At 37.1% G+C, this 22,983-nt stretch overlaps 1 protein-coding gene and 1 pseudogene across 1 annotated transcript; both read left to right on the forward strand.

Annotated features, from left to right (window-relative positions):
* The first annotated feature begins 228 nt into the window (after positions 1-228).
* LOC127092742 (uncharacterized) lies at positions 229-3,657 on the forward strand (annotated as a pseudogene).
* A 442-nt stretch (positions 3,658-4,099) lies between these two features.
* Positions 4,100-7,341, forward strand: LOC127092743 (abscisic acid 8'-hydroxylase 2). Its single transcript, XM_051031625.1, has 8 exons — positions 4,100-4,528; positions 4,660-4,978; positions 5,067-5,216; positions 5,499-5,756; positions 5,854-5,943; positions 6,021-6,206; positions 6,403-6,521; positions 7,040-7,341. Exons 1-8 carry the CDS (start codon positions 4,302-4,304, stop codon positions 7,134-7,136), a joined length of 1,446 nt encoding a protein of 481 aa, XP_050887582.1. The 5' UTR covers positions 4,100-4,301; the 3' UTR covers positions 7,137-7,341.
* The last annotated feature ends 15,642 nt before the right edge of the window (positions 7,342-22,983 follow it).

Genomic DNA, 22,983 nt, shown 5'->3' on the forward strand with positions numbered 1-22,983 from the left:
ATTAAAAAGTATATTGTTTTTTCAAATTTTTGATAGACCAATTGAAAATTTTCGGTATCACCCCAAAAAATTTTAAAAATCCCGGTCAGAGATTAATTTCAAAAAATAAACGAAAAACTATTGCAAAAATAGTATTCTTTATTCATACCAAATAGAGGTGCCAAATTTAAGTAGAGGTGGCAAATTAAATCCGCAAATAAATTGCCTAAAATTTTTATCCGGCCCTAAGCAATACACCCAAAGCCCAAACCAACAGCCGTTGTCCCCCCTCACAGTCTCACTGCCTCTGCCATCCAGTTCTGCGGCGACAGCTTTTCAGCTCTCTCTCTTCACGCCGTACGATTCTAAACTTGTATATACATTTGGAATTGATTTGTTTTTCAGCACCAAAATCACTCGATGGCATCTTTGTTCCGCAAATGTCGAGAGGTAAGTACTGTCAGATCAATGTTAGTTTCAATTACAGATTGAACTCGAGTACTGCCCTAATGATTTGACCTAAATTGAGCTGTATGAACTACATGCGCTGCGTCCAACCACTTGTATAACTTAGGGTCTGTTTGGATTCATGTATTTGAGTTTATTATATGAGCATTTTTGAGAATGTTTGGAAGAGCTTATAAAATGTTCATAACCTACTTTCAGCTTATTTGTCTAGGATAACTTGTGATAACAACTTATAGCTTATATGATAAGATCATGGAGGGTAGGACAATAATGACTCTTCATGTTTTGTTCTAGAAGGATTTTTTAGGCATATTATAAGTTAGTTACTAAGTAGTGCTATTGTGTAGGTGTTGTAGTTTAATTAAATTGGTTATTCTAATAAGACCATAGGATATGTTTGGATTAATGGACTAGAACGGAGTGTGGCTGAGTGGAATATGATGGAATGAAATGGAGTGGAGCGGAGTTGAATGGATCTGAGATTCCATTCCATTGTTGTATTTTTTATATACGACGGAACGAAACAAAACAAATTAGTTCATTTTGTTGCATACACTCCAAATTGGGGGAATGGAAATTGAAGGATTGGATGGAATGGAATAAGATGGAATGAATTTCATCATGTTTCATTTATGTCCATCCATTATTTGCAAATCCAAACAATGAAATCTGATTATATACCACTCTATTTCATTCCATCACATTCCACCGATCCAAACATAGAATTGCTATAGCTCATATTAGTGTAGTTTGTATATTATAGCTTATAACCCGGAGGGGTATGCTTCTCAATTGATAGAGGTTATTCATTCCATTTTTTTCATATTGATTGAAGGAGTATTTATGTTTTGAAAGGAGGGACTCTTTATGTGATGGATTTTTGAAGCACTCTTGTAGGGATCTTAAAGTTTTGTGGTGTGCTAAAATGCAATGCATCTTAAATTGTTTTAATGTTGCTCTGAATTTGTTTTCAGGCTGTGAAAACCCTTGCAAAACGGCCTTCTTTGACTAAGGATCCGAGACAGTTGCAATTTGAAGCTGATGTTAACCGCTTGTTCCTTTATTCTAGGTTAGTAGTTTTATGTTGTTTGCAGTAATATTTATGCAGAGGTGGAATTTGTTAAGTAAAGCTTGAAATTTAATATGGTAGATATTTAGTGCTAACATTACATTGATGAGTTGTTGTATATTTGATGTTTTTTTTTTCGGTTCGAGTTACATAGATGTCATGCTAACTGTATCAAATTTGTTGTTTGTGTGTGTGTGTGTGATGTTCTTCCTTTGTAACATATCCAGTTGTTTTGCTCACGCCAATACTTAAATATTCAGTTATAATCAATTGGGGAAAAGTGCGGATGAATCAGATGCTGAAAAGATTATTGAAAAAGCCAGTAATACCTCTTTTGCTGATCAAGCGATACAAGTACAAGAAAATGTTCACACACAAATTAAGACGTTTTGTGCATTCATGGATGAAATTCTTCTTCCAAATGAACAGACAATGAAGGATCCTCTTGGATTATCTCAACAAGCAAGTGTTTTGCCTCGCCGAAGTGGACTTAGTTTGGCTGTGGGTAGGAACGGTTCATCTCCTGATAATTCTGGTGAATTTTCAGCCCTTTCTTTCAATTTCCTTTTACAATCTTTTTATTTTATGAAACTTTTCTTGTTTACTTAGAATGTGATTGGAAGGAACAATAGGAACTAGCAGCCAACAAAGTGCAATTGTTTGTGCTTGTCCTATACTTGAAATTTACTCTTCAAGAATTAACGATTTATATATTTTCATAATCAAAATATCCTCATTGTTGATGTGATTCATGTTTTAAATACCATACATAACCACAATAGAACCAACTCATTTAACACAATATATCATTTAATATCAACTTAGCTATGAAGCACCGACACAGCCACAAACACAATACTACTGTTTCATCGTGACACGTAGACACCAATAATCATTTGATAAAATGGAAGTGATTGAATATAACCACATGTGTCAATGTTGTGTTTGTATCAAACCGGTCACACTTTCAATAGAGGTGTTGGGGCTTTATAGCAGTGTGGTAATTTTTTATGCAATACTTTTCTTCTAGGTTTGCACGGGTCCAGGAAATATCCTGTTCTAGTAACACTTTTTCTATGCTTATTTATCTATTTTAAATTTCATGTTATTGGGAAATTTCCTCCTTATTGCTTGTTCAATGTAGCCGTTGTCATTGATATGCTTTTGGAGCAGCTGGCCCTCAAACAAGACCATTAAGCCAAGCCGAAGTTTCTCAGAAATTAAAAGATCAACTTGGCTACACACTCAATATTAAACCTTCTCAAATACCTCACAAGGATGCTGGTCAGGGTCTTTTCTTAGACGGTGCGGTGGATGTTGGTTCTGTGGTGGCCTTTTATCCTGGTGTGGTCTACTCTCCGGCTTATTATCGCTACATTCCAGGGTATCCAAAGGTTGGTGCGCAAAACCCTTATTTGATTACAAGATATGATGGGAATGTAATCAATGCTCAACCTTGGGGTTCTGGAGGGGACAAAAGAGAACTGTGGAACGGTAGAAATACCGTAGAAGTGAAGTCTGATACGAAAGTAGCAGAAAAAGGTTCAGACAGGGTCTGGAAAGTGCTGAGTAAGCCTTTGGAAGGGAAAGGAGACAACAGTGAAGTAATTGAGCGACGAAATCCATTAGCATTGGCTCATTTTGCGAATCACCCTTCAAAAGGAGTGCTACCGAATGTCATGATTTGCCCCTACGACTTTCCATTGACTGAAAACAACTTGAGAGTTTACATCCCAAATATATTGTTTGGAAATGTAGAGGTGAAAATGAGGAGATTTGGCAGCTTTTGGTTCAAATCTGGAGGGTCGAAGAATAGCGGGTCGAATGTTCCAACACTGAAGTCTCTTGTTTTAGTAGCTACTAGAGCCATTCAAGACGAGGAACTTCTTCTGAACTACAGGCTGAGCAATACTAAGAGGAGGCCGGAATGGTATTTTCCGGTGGATGAAGAAGAGGATAGGAGAAGATGGAGCTAGTCAATCCATCATTTACTATAGAATTTCATTGTTGTTTTGTCTCATAGAAAGCTGATTTGTAATCCTTATTCCAAATTTGAAATTATTACACTTTCTTTTTATGATTTTGGAAAAGTTAGTGTTGAATAATATTTACACACAAATGATAGTTTAGTCATCTACCAATTTTAACTACAATACAAAATATTCTTATAATTTGGGATTATCATCTACCAATTATAAATGTGAAATTATCAATTTTAAATCCGGTTTAATCATAACATTGAATTTTCAGAATCAAAGAGATATTTTGATATTGATATTATGTAGTCAGACGCATCTCTTTTATAAATTTAATATTTTAATATTTTTATTATTTTTAGTTGATTAATACTTAACCACTCAACTTAAATTGACTTCATAGCAAGGAATTGAATTGAAAGTTGGTAAATTATTCTATAATCTTCTCAATTTTTTCTTCAAGTATATCATAAGCATACATGTTTATTATTCTAATGTATTTTGTAGCATGAGAAGGAACTTTGTGACGCATGTCCCAACCCTCTTTTGCCACTCTATAAAACATTGTCTCCCTAAACCAACATCATCACACATGTACACAACAACACATATCTTATTCCTCACACACCGACACCCCTTAATTCTTTTCACTATACATTATATAAAATACATCACTATCCATACTCCAATTCTTTTCCACAATATATTCATCACTATCTCTCAAATTCTCATTTCTCTTTTCCCTCTATAAATACCTAACACAACCGCCATATCTTACCTTATTGTTTTGTTCCTTCAACCATTACACAATGCAACTTTTCACATCACTTATTAATTCCTGTTTAAATTCTTCTCTCCCCTTCATTATTTCTCTCCTCCTTTTCTCTTGTTTCTCTCTTCTCCTTCAATGGTGGAAACACCATAGACATAAAGACAAACATTTACCCCCTGGTTCTATGGGTTGGCCTTACTTTGGAGAGACCCTCAAACTCTACACACAAAATCCAAATTCATTCTTCTCCTCAAGGCAGAAAAGGTATTCAAAAATACATATACATATTAACATGTAACTAGTTAGTTATCAGATTCTGTATGAGTTTCTAGTGGTTATTACTATTTCGTCAGTAATATTTGATATTGGTGATTTTGAATGAATGAAACACATAGGTATGGAGATATATTCAAGACACACATACTAGGTTGTCCTTGTGTGATGATATCTAGTCCTGAGGCAGCAAGAACAGTGCTTGTGACTCAAGCACATCTTTTTAAACCAACATACCCTCCAAGCAAAGAGAAGATGATAGGACCAGAAGCTTTGTTCTTTCAACAAGGTGCTTATCACTCCATGCTCAAGAAGATGGTTCAAGCCTCTTTTTCACCTTCCACAATTAAAGACTCTGTCTCTCATGTGGACCAAATTGTACAAAAAATGGTCCCATCTTGGACTAACAGAACCATCAACACATTGGAAGAAATGAAAAAGGTTCATTACATTATAATTAGACATTCATTTTCACATTAATTAGTAAAAAAACATAAAATGAATTTCTTGTTTTGGTTTTGTTATATAGTATGCTTTTGAAGTGGCTGCAAATTCAGCTTTTGGTGAAATAAAGGAAATGGAAATGGAAGAAATAAGAGAGTTGTATCATTGCTTGGAGAAGGGCTACAATTCTTATCCTTTAAATCTTCCCGGAACTTCCTATTGGAAGGCAATCAAGGTAGATTTAATATTCTTGTTCTATAGTATAGGACTAATTGTTTACCTTCAATTATATATCAATGTTTTAAAAATCGGAGATTGAAAAGTTGAACCTGATTTGTTGAACCAGATTAACTGAGTTTTAATCTGGTTCAACAATACTACATTATAATCAAGATCAAATCATTATTCTTAGCTCAACTAGTTGAATCAGGTGGTGATTCGGTCTTCGGTCTGATTTTTAAAACACTACTTTTTGTGCTAATTATGTTTAACATTTGTTAAATGAAATTTGATGAAGGCGAGGAAGGTTTTGAATGAGATTATAAGGAAGATAATGGAAAGAAGGAAGGAGAGCAGAAACTATGGAGGAGGGTTGTTGGGAATTCTGTTGAGAGGAGGCAGAGGTGATCAACAACAACAACAACAATTGACTGATTCTCAGGTTGCTGATAATCTCATTGGTGTGATCTTTGCTGCACATGATACCACAGCCAGTGTTCTAACATGGGTTCTTAAGTACTTGCATGACAATCTCAATCTCTTAGAAACCGTCACAGTAATACAATATTTATCTCTTCTTTTTTTGCTGTTGTGATTTTCTCTTAATTCCTATGACTAATCATTACTAATATTATCATCAATTATTCTTGTAGAAAGAACATGAAGGAATCAAAAACAAACTCATTAAAGAAAACCGCGGACTTTCATGGGAGGATACAAGGCAAATGCCATTCACTACCAGGGTAAAATAATTATTTTCTTCTTCTCTGGTCTATATTTCGTGTTCAGATACATTGATTAATCAATTTTCTGTGATCAGGTGATCCAAGAGACGTTAAGAAGTGCAAGTATATTATCATTCACATTTAGAGAAGCAGTACAAGATGTGGAACTAGAAGGTTACACAATTCCAAAAGGTTGGAAAGTGCTTCCATTGTTTAGATCCATTCATCACTCACCTCATTTCTTTCCTCAACCACACAAGTTTGACCCTTCAAGATTCGAGGTAAAGAATATTTTATCCTTAATGTCAGAAACATAAGGTTGTAGATGAATGATCTGAATCTTCTTCCACACCTAGTGATTGATTCAGAGTTGTGTTTCTTAAAAATCTGAGTAGAATCAAGAGCACGTGATTTACATTTGTATGCTAGTACAATAATTAATTGTGGTTGACTTTGTTAAATTATGTGATGGTTCAGGTTCCACCTCGGGCAAACACATATATGCCATTTGGAAGTGGAGTCCACTCATGTCCAGGTAGTGAGCTTGCTAAGCTTGAGGTTCTTGTTCTTCTCCATCATCTCACCCTTAAGTACAGGTAATATTATTTATAATGGTGTTCCTTAAAATGTGGAAGTGGTCCTTCAAGTAGTATCTTTCTTGGAATGTATATTTTAATTAGCTAAAAATGTAGAGTAGGAACCTCATCAATGATTATACGTTTACGTGGCATACATGCATGGAACTGTTTCCTTAACACTATTACTATTGCACATGTTTTTTTTTCTCCCTTTTTATAATAAATAAATGAAAGAGAGAATAGTATTTTTATCACAATTTCAAAGGAGCAAAGCCATGCCATGTATTTCCTATCTCTCTATGTAACCATAGAGGCAGCCTTATCAAAAATAATGAAAGGAAATGTGTGGATTACCATGTCTGAAAACCAAGACAAATTCCATTGTAGTCAAAATTTGAAAACCACATAATCACACACCACACACAAGATAATTTGTCAAACTTTGTTTCACATGGAAAGAAATATCTCTACTCTTATTAATGTATTATTATGTAGCATCAATTCTGATGATGTTTTTTTATGGTGTATATGTTTAGGTGGGAAGTTGTGGGAAATGGAGATGGAATTCAATATGGTCCTTTTCCTGTGCCAAAAAATGGATTACCACTAAAGATAACTTTAAACAAGAGATAGCAACTCGTGGAGAATTCAGAAAAATGAAACCAAAGTAGGGCCAGCCAATTTGTAGCATGTTTTGTTCTTTTCTTGTATAGATTCTTTTCCCATTTATAGGCATTATGAGACAAATTTACTTCACATTGGTTACACTATACATGCCCATGTATTTGTAAACATTAATGGAAAAAATTGTATAAATGTTAAGTTGACCCTTACATTACTCTAAGTTATAACAATGATATATAACAAAAATAAAAATAAAAAAGTTTAAATATAAATAAATATATATTGAAGTATAATTAGGCTTTTTATACTTAAATTAATTTTAAGTTCTATTTTAATCTCTTAGTTCCCTAAGTATTATTGGTCTCTTCCGTTAGTTTAGCTGGAAAAATATTATTTTTCAACGTGAAAAATGTTAATATTTGTTAACGTGACATGTCAACTATGTAATGACTCAACAACAATGATAATAAGTAATGCAATATTCATATACATTTTTTCTGCAAGAAAAAAATACACAAATCACACTCTTTAAACTCAGAAAACTCATACAAACATCAAAACGATTAATTAATTTACATAAAAAATTATATGAATAATACTTCATTTATATATCCATACACACCTTTTCTGCAAGAAAAAAACGGTTTTCAGCAAAATTCCCAATCTACCCCACTTTTAGAAGGAGGCGCCAATTGAATTGGCGACTCCTCTTAAAACTTGAATGGAGGCGCCAATTCAATTGGCGATTTCCTTAAAAAAAATCCTCAAATGACAAAACCTCCAACATAAAAGTTGTATATCTTTTCAAGAAAATGAATTTGGACATAAATTTTGCATCATTTGGATTTTTTATAAGAAAGTTATGGGCAGTTGAAGTTGAACTTCTGAGTTTTTCAACTATTATCTGACCTATAATGTTTTGTATTATCGCATGTGTTTCTTTTAGAATTATGAAATTTTGTCCAACATAACATTTGAATTAGACATCTCAAATTTTGCAATGCACTTGGTCCCACCTCAAAATAATTAAAAATGAGTGAGTTAGGTCCTTGCGAACTTGACCCAAAATTAGGGTTTCTGTCAAAATGACCTATAATGTTTTGAAATGAATGATGAGCTTCCAAGTTTCAAATGGATTTTTGATGAACATGAAAGTTGTTCATATGGCGACTCTTCTTAAAACTTGAATGGAGGCGCCAATTGGATTGGCTAGGGCAGGTGCCATAGCCAATCCAATTGGCGCGTATGTGTAGGTTTTAATAGTAGTCGCCAATTGAATTGACGACTCCCTCATAAAATGCCTTTTTTTTCTTATAAATAGATGCGTTGTGTGACCAATTGTTCCACAGCTCATATAATCATTTGGCTATCATGTTTGGTGTTCGTCGCCGATACGGTAAGGTGATTTATGCGAGAGACAAACCTCAATTGCTGATGCTGTTTTGGAACATCACCACGTTCGATCAACTGAAGAGGGAGCTGGTTCGATGGTTAGACGGGAAAATACCAGAAGGGAAAAAAATCAGAAGTATTGAGAGACTTGACAGTATCTTTGGTTGGGTGCGAATGAAGACTGATAAGGATGCTAGGGAAATGATGTTCGGTCGAGACGATATTAATTTGATTGTTGTAATCAGTTAGAATTATTTATGTTTTCAGATGTTTTGTACTGATGTTTGTTATGAAACTCGTTGTAACAAGAACTTAATGATATATAATGATTGATTGTTACATAAATACAATGTTACAAAAAGCTTAAGATCTAGATGATGCTCCTTGATTGGGACAATTGTTTTTGTTGTGTCCTGGTTGACGATAGATACTACATAATCTTATCATTTTATCTGTGGAATCCATCTCTGTTCTGATACGTGTGCTGTTTGGCCTTCCTTTCTTCTTTCTACGCATCTCTTCATTGTGCCAAACAATATCTCCTTCATATGGAGGCCAATAATCCTCCATTGGTAGTACTGAAAAGCTTTGACTATATACATTCATGATGGTGTTGGCCTTGTACACATCAGATAAATGGTTGTAAGCGTCTTGACGAGTATAAGCGCATACTGCAATGACATGGGAGCAAGGTATGCGGAAGGCCTGCAATTTTTCACAATCGCACCAACTTCTGTGTAGTCTAACAGCGTAGGCTAAATTTGGTCTCCCCTCGTTGTTGCCCATTGTTTCCTGGACGCTGAAATTTTGTCTATGACGGTCAAAGACTGTTACAGCGTGTGTCGTAGCTTTTATGCTCTCCTCTTTCATGACCTTCATGCAACACTCATTGAATACTTGTCCGGACATTAACACTGCACTCCATCTTTCACCTCTGGTTGCGAACATAGAAGCCAACCTATAATAGGCTGATCTTACCAAGGCAGTTATCGGCAGATTTCGAATTCCTTTGAAAACCCCGTTCATGCATTCCACAATGTTTGTTGTCATGTGGCCTCATCGACAACCACCGTCAAATGCTCTTGTCCACTGCTCTACTGGTATGTTATTTATCCATCTCCCCGCGTCTTCATTAGATAGTCTAATTTCATCACGATAATATTGAAATGACGGTTGAGTTAAAGCATACCCAGTATTCACCACCTTCTTGCAAAGATTCTTATCTTTTATAGCACGCATGAAGTTTTGTGCAATGTGTCTGATACAGTAGACATGTGTAGAAGGAGGATCATTGTTAGGGACCAATTAGTACTATTTTTATACCATTTTATTGGTCCCTTTTACCAAGTTTTGATTTAATTACACACTTTTATCTTCACTAATTTGTATAAATGCAATTAGGTTTAATTTATTTTGTTTTGAATAGTTATTTCACATTTTTTGTTAGTTGTGTAGAATTATGGATAAGCAAGACCTTGGTTTCAACATGGCATTTTGGAGGAAGCTTGCCAAACAAGGAAGCTGGGGAAGCAACAGTTCGCGCCGCGAACTTCCTTCGCGCCGCGAAGGCTGCGAATCCAGCAAGCTGACCAAGGGTCAAAAGTGTTGTTGTGCAGAAAAAGTAATTGCCATTTTGATGTCTGCCTGGGAAGTGCTTTTCTGCTGCAGATGACAAGTTCCAATTAGGGAAATGTCAACCTTTTTGGTAGAGACAAAATAGTTTAACCTAGGATTGAAACATTATTCCATTCATTTCACACATTGTGCTGTAGAGCTTTTGTAATAGAGAAAAACAGAGTTTTTCTTCTAAAACCTTCTGCTTTGTAACAATGGTGATGAGGAGCTAAACTCCCTTTTGTCAAGATTGGAGGTAGTAGCTATTCTCATCTATCTATGTATTCACTTTGATTTATATATGAGATAGAGATTGTTGATGTATTGATTACTGTTTTTGCTTTAAGTTGAAAACCAGATTTGAGTAGTTGTCGAGAGAGATTACTCGAGTTTAGACATAAAACAGATTTTCAAGTAGTGAATAAGTTGTAGAGATAGATTTATTCATTACTATTCTTTGATATTGAACATTAAAGGTTGCTATATTGATAGTTAGGTGGAGAGATCGTCTAAGGATCAATATAGTAACTATCACGATATCATTTAGACATAAATGACTTTGAGAGGATATTTGAACATCATCAATAATCTTGAATCTAATTATTTGTCATAGGGAATCATAGATATTTGAAATAGTGAACTCCAATCTTGCCAAGCTTTTATATTTGACTAAACCACTTTATAGTTTTTGTTAACTTTCACTTACAAAATATTTTTCCAAACAAAACAACCCTGTTACTTTCTAAACTTATAACATTTGAATTATAGAACGGCGGTAATATTACCCAATCTCTGTGGATACGATACAAAAATATTTGCCAAAGATATACTCTTTCAACAAATTGGCGCCGTTGCCGGGGATTGGTGTCGATATTACAAGCATTGCAATAATTCATTGTTTTAAGTTTTGTTACATTTATTACTATCCCTCTTTTGTTTCACTTGGTTTGTTAGTTTTGTAGATTCTAGTGCATGCGAGGAAAAGCAACCGAGGAGCAACTTCAATTCGATCCTGAAATTGAAAGAACACTTCGGAAGCTCAATAGCAAAACACGAAGAAGAAGGAAACTAGCCGAAGAGAGAAACCGGAGAGAAGAAGCATCTACTTCCGCACTTGTTCCAATCGAAGAAGTGGTTGTAGAAGCTTGTGAAGGAAACATGGCGGAGGATAATCGTACCGAAATGTCCGCTAATAGTCCAAGAAGGAATGCTCAATTTGCCCGTGGAGGAAGAAATACGGAGATGAAGACCGGAATCCTCCAACTTCTCTATGCAACTCCATTCACCGGAATGGATCACGAAGATCCGTATACCCATCTCATCAAATTCTATGAGATTGCGGGTTCTACGGGAATAGACGAAGCGGGTGAAGAAACGTTATTCAAGAGGATGTTCCCACACTCCTTAGTGGGAAAGGCAAAGGAGTGGTACCTTGATCAAGAATCAAGAGTGATGACGGATTGGAATTTGTTAGAAGAAAAGTTCTTAGAAAGATACTTCCCTCAATCCCGATTCATGGAAGCCAAAACGGCTATAGCGGTATTCACTCAAGGAGGCAACGAATCTCTAAATGAAGCTTGGGAGAGATTCAAATCAATGTTGAGGAAGTGTAAGGGACATGGTTTTGATGAGCTTACTCAAATCCATATTTTTTTGAATGGTCTCCAATCAACTCATAAGACACTTCTGGACGCCACCGCGGGTGGATCGCTTATATCAAAAACTGCGGAGGAAGCTAAAGTCATTATTGAACGGATGGCCCGTAATGATCATCAAGGTCAACATGATCGTAGCCCTTCACAACGTAAGCCTGGAGTTCTAGAGTTGAATACAAATGATGCCATCCTTGCTCAAAACAAGCTACTCTCTCAACAAGTGGAGCTTCTTACTCAACAAATGGCCAAGCTTCCACAGCAAATAAAAGAGATTCAAGGGTTTCAAGTTCAGCATCAAGTAGCATGTTGCGAGTTGTGTCAAGGGGATCATCCTACTGGTTTTTGTCCTCCACCCCAAGAAGAAGTGAGTTATGTGAACAACCAAAATCAGGGATATCAAAGACAACAGCCTAACAATCAAGGCTATCAACCAAGAAACAATCAAGGCTACCAACCGTCAAGGTTCAACAATCAGAATTATCAACAGCAAAGCCCTTACCAACAACCAAACTCTCAAGGTCAGCAGTCGCAAGGAGGAAATTCCAAGCTAGAAGACACTCTTCAACAATTCATGCAAGCTTCCATGGCAAATCAGAAGAGTAACGAGGCGGCAATTAAAAATCTGGAAAATCAAGTAGGCCAACTCGCGAAGCAACTGGTTTAACACCGGAAGATCTCACTTGCAATCAAAGAAGGAAATTCTTAGCTGATGCAAAATATTATGTCTGGGATGACCCTTACCTTTTTAAAGTAGGGGCAGACAATATTTTGAGAAGGTGTGTAACAATGGAGGAATCAAGAGACATTCTGTGGCACTGTCACAACTCTCCGTATGGAGGTCACTATAGTGGTTTGAGAACAGCCACTAAAGTACTCCAATCGGGTTTTTATTGGCCATCTTTATTCAAAGATGCGCACGAACATGCGAAGAGTTGTGATGCATGCCAACGGAGTGGTGGAATAGGAAAACGGGATGAAATGCCTCTAACCAACATGCTAGAAGTAGAAGTTTTTGATTGTTGGGGTATTGATTTCGTTGGCCCATTCCCCTCTTCTTTCTCTAATGAGTACATCTTAGTAGCTGTCGATTATGTTTCGAAGTGGGTGGAAGCAATTGCCTCACCCAAGGCCGATGCCAAAACTGTGATCAAATTTTTAAAGAAGAACATATTCTCATGTTTTGGTGTGCCTCGAGTGTTGGTGAGTGATGGAGGCTCACACTTCTGCAATACACCCTTAGAAAAAGTTCTGCAACATTATGGTGTAAAGCATAAAGTGACCACTCCCTACCACCCACAAGCGAACGGTCAAACTGAGGTTTCAAACCGGGAAATTAAACGGATCCTTGAGAAAACAGTTTCGAACTCAAGAAAGGACTGGTCCTTAAAACTTGATGAGGCTTTGTGGGCGTATCGCACTGCTTACAAAGCACCTATTGGGTTGACTCCGTTTCAACTGGTGTATGGGAAGACTTGTCATCTTCCAGTTGAAATGGAGCATAGAGCATTATGGGCTCTTAAGTTCTTGAACTTCGACTCCACTCTAGCTGGAGAGAGAAGGAAAGGTCAACTCCATGAGTTAGAGGAACTAAGGAACGATGCATACCATTCTAATAAGCTGTACAAGGAGAAGACAAAAGCATACCATGATGGGAAGGTCCGCCATAAAGAGTTTCATGTTGGACAGATGGTATTGCTTTTTAACTCAAGGTTGAAGTTGTTTCCGGGTAAATTGAAGTCTAAATGGTCAGGACCATTTGTTGTCAAAGAAGTACAGAATTATGGAGCCATTGTGATAGAGGACCCAAAGTCGCAAGAAAGCTGGACTGTCAATGGTCAAAGACTGAAAGTCTATCATAGCGGTGACATAAATCGTGATGTGTGTGTCCTTTCCTTATCTGGATCAAGCTAATTGAGGTACCGTCGAGCTCTTAACGACGTTAAACAAAGCGCTGGTTGGGAGGCAACCCAACGTTGCTAGTGTGCATTTTTAAATTTCTCTGTTTTGTGATTTTTAGCTCTGTTAAAGTTTTAAAAAAATTTGAAGTTCTGTTTTTGGCAGTTCGCGCCGCGAACTGAATGAATAAATTTGAGTGGGTTCTGTTTTTTGCAGTTCGCGCCGCGACTGCCTGTTCGCGCCGCGAACTGAGTGAAAAAATTTTAATTGGTTCTGTTTTCTGCTGTTCGCGCCGCGACCCCCTGTTCGCGCCGCGAACTTTGCGTGACAGAACTCATTTAAATACTGTTTAGGTCAATTCTGTTTCATTTCAAACCTTCCTCATTTCAAATCTTTTTGCCGCGCTCTCGCCCCAATCTCAAAACCCCACCAAATCTTAAAATCCTTCATTATCTCTTGTTCAAATCTTCTTCTTTAGCAAGTTCTAGCAATTCAAAAGGTATGTATGTTTGAAATTCTCTTTTCCAATCCCTTTTTGGGGTTTTTCAATTAGGGTTGGTTAGAAATCTATTTTCTCTATCGAATGCTGTTTGAAATCACTTTGCATGCCTGAATTAGAATAGGATTAGTGTAGGGTTGAACATTTTGGCTGGTTGGGAGTAGCTTTATCCCTCATTGGTGGAACCCTAGGAAGTTTGGGGATTTCCTGAATTCGCAGAGTTCGCGCCGCGAACCACCCTTCGCGCCGCGAACTGTGAATTCCAGAGCCATTTTCTTTTTGTTAATTGCTGGCTAATGCTGTTCATATCTGTTCTGTGGTTGTTCTGGTGTTGATTGCAGATGTCTAAGAGAACTAAGACCATGACACCTCCTCAGGCCCGTGCTATCCGAAGGTTCATCAATGAGGAACACGAAGCCCGATTTGAAAGCCTTGTCAAGAGAACCATTCTACCTGAAAGGTTTATCCGCCTGGCTCCAACTGGGGTGTATCACAGAGTGGTTGAGGCTTTTGAGCAAAGAAAATGGATGAAGTTATGCGAGCCGGAAGCCGCAATCAACTACGACCTTGTCCGAGAATTCTATGCGAATGCGATGCATCGCGAGGAGGGTACGACCTTCATTTACCGGTCCAGGGTAAGGGGAAAGATTGTGTCATTTGGAAGGGATGACATTAATTCTTATCTAGGTCATCCCTTAACTCTTGGAGAGGGTGAGAGTTGTGAGTACAGTGTCATGGAGGTAGCCAACAGGTGGAATCTGGAAGCGGTCAATGCCATCCTTTGTCTCAGAGGAAAATCTTTTGAAGTGAATGACCAAGGGCATCCAAAATTGTGGAAGAGGGAAAATTTCAATTTGGAAGCTAGGGCTTTTTTGGTGCTACTGTTAACCAATATCAGACCAAGAAGCCACACCACCACAATTCCTATGGATGTCGGGTGTCTTTTGTACTGCATCATGATCGGGAAGACAGTGGATGTTGCAGCCCTCATTGCAGGAGAACTGAGGAAGATAGTGTTAAGCGGAACCAATTTCGGGGGCAAAGCTGGTGTGCTAGCCTATCCAGGACTCATCATGGGACTGTGCCGTAGGGCCAATGTTCCCATCCCTGAGGAAGTACACTTCTCGATCACCAGTGTGATCAGTGACGCTTATTTGAACAGGTTTCTGCAAAACCCAAATGAAAAGACTGATGCATCTGGTACTTCTTCCTCTCGAGCCCGATCCAGATCCCGATCTCAACCTCAACCTCAAAGTACCCCAGGTTTTGATCAGATGGCTTTTGCCAACTACTGCTGTGAGAACTTTGAGGCCTCCATGAGGTCTCAATCATTTCTTTTTGATGCCATGCAGCAGCAGTTCCAGAACACGTTTCTGGCACCAGAGGCCCGAACTTTTCCATCGCAAGCTGATTATGCAGCTTATGCTAATTGGCCTGTGGGCAGGCCAAATTTTATGGGGGGTGCAGGAGGTAGTGCTGACCCAAATGAGGAGATGGAAGATGTTCTCGGAAGTGTAGGTGGTGATGAAGAGGAGGAGGATTGAATTTGTGGAGTTTTGAGAGTATTGTTTGTTTGAGTTTCTTTTTGCTAATTCTGTTTTTATTTTTGGGAATTTTGTAATGTACTTTTTGGTGGCTCTAGTTCACCATGACTTTATCTTAGCACTTTAATTTTTCTTTAGTATTTTTATAATTGCATGAGTACTTTTTGAAATTTAAGTGTGTTTTTAATCAAATTGGTTTACCAACAGTTCTATTTAATCGTTCTTACGCTTAAGTCAAGCCTAAAGCAACCAAGAATTATTCGCAAAGAAAGAAGCATAGGATACTTCGAGTGGTGATGATAAGAATTAGTGTCGGCATTTCAAGGTACACTTTATCGCTTTCTAGACTTAACATGAGTAGTTTAATGGTTGTGCAAATTTCAGTTCATAATTTCATTGAAGTATATGTCAGTGTGAATCAAAATAGGACTTAACCATTTGTGAGGAAGCTTTCCATTGTGCACTATAAAAGCGGGAAACCGAGCATTATTTTGACTCATTCTTATCATGCTAAATCATGCATCAATCCAATGTTGTGTGAAGTTTTTGAAAATGATAGAGGCATTGTTTGTGAGAAAAACCACTTGACCAAAAAGCTTAAATCAACTAACCTTGTGAGGAGTAATCCTTAGTTAACCCCCTTTGAGCTTATTTTAGGATTCATTTGATTGATCATTGTAAAATCAATTGAAAATTGTGGAATAAATGAATCCTAAATTCTTTCGTATCAGTTGAAACCTCAAACCGAGTTGTTGCAAAAATTTTGCCTTTTGCTTATGTTTAAGTAGGGAGCATTATTGAATAAATTTGGTTTTGGAATCTAAAGTTGGGGAGAGTAAAGTGAAAAGTTGATTAGAAACTTGGAAAAGTGAGTTTCTATGAAAGGGTAAGAATTTGGAAAGAAACAAGAAAAAGAAATCACCCTTGAAACCATAGAGCATAAAAAAAAAAAAAAAAAAAAAAAGTAAATGCTCATGGTTGTGTGGTTTTGATAAGAAAAAGAAAAAGAAAAAGATAGGGACCAAGGAAAAGGAAATTGTGTAGAGTTGAATCTTTGGGAATGCTCCCTTAGGATAGGCAATTTGGTTGAATTCCTTTAATCTTATCCTTTCTTGTAACCTAAGCCACATTACAACCCTTGAAAGACCTCTTGATTCTCATTTTTCACATAACTTGGTAGTTGTTGTGATAACCGCATGATTTGAGTTGTTGTTGATTTAACTGCTTGGATGAGTGAAAGTAACCCTTCATGTTATTCATCAGTATTGATGTGTGTGTAAGTTTGATTCAATTTTGACATGTATGACTTTGAAATCCTTGAAATGATTTTTGCACTTTACCATTTCCCTTATTTATGTTTTGTCTAGAGTTGAGATAAGTGAATTGAGAAAACGCCAAACGCTTTTGAACCATTTGAATGTCCTTGATGAATTCTTGTTTAAATCTTTTGTGTCATGACTTTGGTTGTAAGGGTGGAAACTTTTGTTTAGGGACAAACAAAATGCTAAGTTGGGGAGAGTTGTTAGGGACCAATTAGTACTATTTTTATACCATTTTATTGGTCCCTTTTACCAAGTTTTGATTTAATTACACACTTTTATCTTCACTAATTTGTATAAATGCAATTAGGTTTAATTTATTTTGTTTTGAATAGTTATTTCACATTTTTTGTTAGTTGTGTAGAATTATGGATAAGCAAGACCTTGGTTTCAACATGGCATTTTGGAGGAAGCTTGCCAAACAAGGAAGCTGGGGAAGCAACAGTTCGCGCCGCGAACTTCCTTCGCGCCGCGAAGGCTGCGAATCCAGCAAGCTGACCAAGGGTCAAAAGTGCTATTGTGCAGAAAAAGTAATTGCCATTTTGATGTCTGCCTGGGAAGTGCTTTTCTGCTGCAGATGACAAGTTCCAATTAGGGAAATGTCAACCTTTTTGGTAGAGACAAAATAGTTTAACCTAGGATTGAAACATTATTCCATTCATTTCACACATTGTGCTGTAGAGCTTTTGTAATAGAGAAAAACAGAGTTTTTCTTCTAAAACCTTCTGCTTTGTAACAATGGTGATGAGGAGCTAAACTCCCTTTTGTCAAGATTGGAGGTAGTAGCTATTCTCATCTATCTATGTATTCACTTTGATTTATATATGAGATAGAGATTGTTGATGTATTGATTACTGTTTTTGCTTTAAGTTGAAAACCAGATTTGAGTAGTTGTCGAGAGAGATTACTCGAGTTTAGACATAAAACAGATTTTCAAGTAGTGAATAAGTTGTAGAGATAGATTTATTCATTACTATTCTTTGATATTGAACATTAAAGGTTGCTATATTGATAGTTAGGTGGAGAGATCGTCTAAGGATCAATATAGTAACTATCACGATATCATTTAGACATAAATGACTTTGAGAGGATATTTGAACATCATCAATAATCTTGAATCTAATTATTTGTCATAGGGAATCATAGATATTTGAAATAGTGAACTCCAATCTTGCCAAGCTTTTATATTTGACTAAACCACTTTATAGTTTTTGTTAACTTTCACTTACAAAATATTTTTCCAAACAAAACAACCCTGTTACTTTCTAAACTTATAACATTTGAATTATAGAACGGCGGTAATATTACCCAATCTCTGTGGATACGATACAAAAATATTTGCCAAAGATATACTCTTTCAACAATCATGTCATCCGTTTTCATGGTTGTTGTAGGCACTCTCAATGGCAACATGTCTATCAGAAATCAAACATGGATTGGCTTGTGGAGCCACATGCGTTCTGAGATGTCGAAGAAAGAAACCCTATCCACCAGCCGTTTCACCTTCAACAAGAGCAAAGGCAATGGGAAAGACATTGTTGTTACCGTCTTGTGCAACCGCCATGAGCAAAGTACCCTTGTATTTTCCGTATAACCAAGTGCCATCAATTTGCAAGATAGGTTTGCAGAAAGCGAAACCTTTGATGCACGGGTCAAATGCCCAAAAGAGACGGTGAAATATTCTATTACCTGTTGCACAGGTTCCGTCTGGCATCATTGCTGGCACTGTCTCCATAATTGCCACAGTTCCTGGGACATATGTTTTTAGTGCCCATAAAAACCGTGGCAATTCCTTGAATGAATCCTCCCAGTTGCCGAAAACCTGTTCAACAGCCTTTGTCCTCGCAATCCATGCTTTCTTGTAATATGGAGTATAATTATATGTTGTTTGGATATGGGATATAGTTATACTCACCTTCACTGATGGGTCTTTATTTACCAATGGTAGAATGTCTTGACATATCAAAGCTGTGCTCAATTTACGGTGATTTTGTTCAACGTTAGTTGCAACGCAACTGTGCGGTGGGTCTATTGAAGCGATCTCCCAAGAGTCATTTTTCTTCTTGTAAGACGCAGCCAAACGAAACTTACAAAGCATGTTACGACATTCGATAACATACCTTCTAGAATCAGTGTGTTTCACTGTAAAGTCAGCAAAGTTGTTCATGTGGAATTTTTTGATTGCCAAAACACATTCTTCTTTGGTACGAAACATGTCTCCCACCTTTAATTCGCCCACTGGTCTCGGATACGGATTATAGAAGACACTGTCGGATGTTTCATCGTCGTGAAGATCCATATTTGTCATATGTTGAGGCGGATTATAGACATGACTAGGAGGTATTGGTGGTGGTTGATCATCATCTTCATCATCGTTGTTCAACATGTGATCAACCTGTATCTCGGTCTCCTCTTCTTCTTCATCAACAACGTCGACTTCTACTTCAGCTTCTGGGTTGAGTTCATCTGACCATTGTGCATCATCTGCATCATCTTCACCAGCTTCATCCTGATCAGTTAGCTGAGACTGTTGAGATGGTATACATGGTTGTAGAGTAATGTATAACTCGATACAATTGTTGCCTGAATGTTCATGACTAACAAACATGTTTTCAACATCTTCATCGTCTCGTACCTTAAGGGGGAAAAACTTGCATTGACCATTCTAAAAAAATATTGGATTTTGATATGTGATCTTTGACACAATACCTGATCCTATAAAGGATTGTATTCTTTTTTTCAAATGCATAAAGGTTGCATTTCTCTTGATCGTGATTCTAATGGTATCAGTGTTTCGAAAACAAAAACCATGAAGCTCAGACTCAAAAGTTTCACCGTTGCAGTGAACGTTGACACTGTATAATGATGAAGATGACATTGTGGAGATGAAAACAATTTTTTGCCTACTGCAGATGAATGTGAGTGAAGTGTCTTGGATGTAGATAGTAAGACACTTAAATAGATGGTATCAGTGTCTCACATGCTAGCTAGTTCTGAGATGATGTGTCGGACATTCAAGCTACTCTGAGATGATGTGTCAAGCAAGCAAGCTAGTTCTGAGATGATGTGTCAGTCATGCAAGACAGTGTGAGTTGATGTGTCAGCCATGCAAGTTATCAAGAAGTGACTCTTCAGCATGCAGGAGACAAGACAGCCACGTGTCTGACATTTAAGCTAGTTCTGAGATGATGTGTCAGTCATGCAAGACAGTGTGAGTTGATGTGTCAGCCATGCAAGCTATCAAGAACTTAGTCATCAGCATGCAGGAGACAAGACAACCACGTGTCAGACATGTAAGATAGTCAGAGATGATGTGTCAACCATGCAAGCCATCCACAAGTGACTTGTTCAGCATGCAAGAGACAAGACAACCATGTGTCAGACATGCAGATGGTGTCGCCAAATGGTTTGGCGCCTCCACTTAATGCTTGTACATGGTCGCCAATTCAAGTGGCGACCCCATGCAATCAGACCTCGAAACCAAGCATTCAGACCTAGCCTTGCATGCATGTCCCTATGGAGGCGCCAATTTGAATGGCGACCCCTCTTTAGGATTGTACATGGTTGCCAAATGAGGTGGAGACACCATGCAAACACAAATTTTTATGCTCTCATCCATTTGCCTATAAATACATCCACTCCTTCAACACTTCTTCCACACCAACATTCTCACTACTTCCTCTACAATACTTCTTTTACAATTTCATCTTCAACAACATCTTCCAATTTCATCTACACCAACTCCCCAGCAATATGTCTTTACTCACAATGGGCGAAGCACACCGAGGAACAGTTGCAAACATCGCAACATATGTAAGTTTTTTCTTTTGTTAACTTTTTATCTTTCTTCTTCACCAACCCCATTTTATTTTGAAATACCAACTAAGTCAAGTGTTATATTATTTCTATTATAGGATGTATCAAGGTTTCGAACTCGAGTCCACGAATTTGTCCCAATGTGTAGCGGGGTATTCGTTACCATTAGAGATATTGACTAAATCCAAGGTAAATCATACAAATCGAGTCGCCACCGCACTTCTATTTATCCAAAGGAATGGTTAGAAAGCGAACAAAAACCTAAAAGTTTTAACAAAAACTAGTAAAAGGAACAGAGATCTGGGTAAGGGGGTTGGTTATGCAATGGGAAGGTGTTAGGCACCCAAAACATCATAGGTACTCCTAGGGAGCCCTTTTCATACTTGGTAAGGTTGTTGTTTTTGTGAAAATTTGTTTGTGCAAACATGATTGAAGAGATGAGAAGAGAGTATACAAGTTTATTTACATTTTGTTTGGATGGATAAACCCATTGCCTACGTACCATCTTATAAAAAGATTAGGATCAAAACCTCGTAGTTCGGGGTAAAAATCTCAAAACAATTAGTGAATTAATTGATCCAAAAGCCTTGAGGTCTTTTGTTATCGAAGGGAGAAAACTCAACCAAACCACAAATCCACCATGTGAGGATAACTTCAACATGCTAGTGAGGGGTTAACCCTATAATAAGCATGGAAGACTCATTGTCCATCACTAAGGATATAGGTGAGTATTACATCTACCACAGGGATAACTCAAACCTAATAGCTAAAGGTTATGGAAAACTAGATTAAGAAGGTGACCATTGGAACCATAAAAGCACATTTGAATGTGTTATATTTACCAATTAGAAGTATGTACAGAAATGGTCAAAGTTGACTTAAGGATTCAATTTAAAATAAGTGGTGTAAAAAAGAAAGTTTGAAAATCAAAAGCATAAGGCTTAGGTTTCTAATGTTTGAAAACAAATGTTAAATGTTTGCACAAAAGTTTTGGCTTGGGTTAGAGTGGAGAGAAGAAGAAGAATGACTAAGTCCTAAGTAAAGCAAAAAAAGGTAAGGGATAAGAAATGAAACCACACTAGGAGTTCCTCTCTTGAGATCATATTGATGATCCAAGTAGCTCCCATCCTTTGGAATAAAGCAACCACAAAGCAATAAGCAATCAAACAAGTCTCTTAAGAGATCCTCAATGTATCTTGTGTCTTTCACTTTGGATGAGCATGGCAATGGTATTCCAATTTGAGCTCTCATAGAATTCCCTAGCACAAAAGCAAACACATCAAAAGCTCCATGAAGTAAATCAAGAATGGACAAGAGTGAGTTTAGAGATTTGGTCCTTTCAATCCATCTTCATCATTATGATCCTTTTACTCCAATTTTGCATAAGGAAGGTCCTAGAAACTAAGTCCAATTCTCCATTTCTTTGCATAGGGAAAGTCCTAGAAACTAAGTCCATTTCTTTGCATTTGGTTCACCACAATCAAAACAAAACACAAGCAAAAATAATATATACACAATTATGTGCTCAAGTGAGCAAAAGGCAAATGGCATTAACATAAACATGTGCTCAAGTGAGCAAAGAGAAAAGCAAATGGATAATATGTGCAAGAATAGTAAATTGCATAAAGTAAATGTTAATTGTCAATAGTTAGTGTTAGTAGTTAGTGTGCCATAAGGCAAATTTAGCGCTATGTTAAGCAATCGTAATTGGACTTATGTAGAAGTCACAACTATCTGAGGCCGGTCAATAATAATGTAGGCAACAAACACAAGTTAGGAGTCTTGATTAGTGAACCAAGTCCCAACAACTTGCCATGCCAAAAAGTAGAAGAGAATTGATCTTGTATTGGTTTAAGCCTTTTGCATGATTTAAAAGACAACCTATCCTTAATGCAAAGCCATTCACTTGATCAATTGATCAAGATGAATTAGATTTGAATCAAGGAAGGTTAAATCCCTCTAATCAATGCTAACTTATCAACCTTCAACTCATTGATCAAAAAGAAAAAAAAAAAAGAAGAAGAAGAAGGAGATGAATAATGGAGAATGGAAATGGCAAAATTAAAGTGCATTAAATGAAACCTCATGTACCAATCCTCATATGTTGACTAATAACATTGA

The sequence above is a fragment of the Lathyrus oleraceus genome, chromosome 6 (assembly GCF_024323335.1).
Source record: "Lathyrus oleraceus cultivar Zhongwan6 chromosome 6, CAAS_Psat_ZW6_1.0, whole genome shotgun sequence".
In the NCBI taxonomy this organism is placed as follows: Eukaryota; Viridiplantae; Streptophyta; class Magnoliopsida; order Fabales; family Fabaceae; genus Lathyrus; species Lathyrus oleraceus.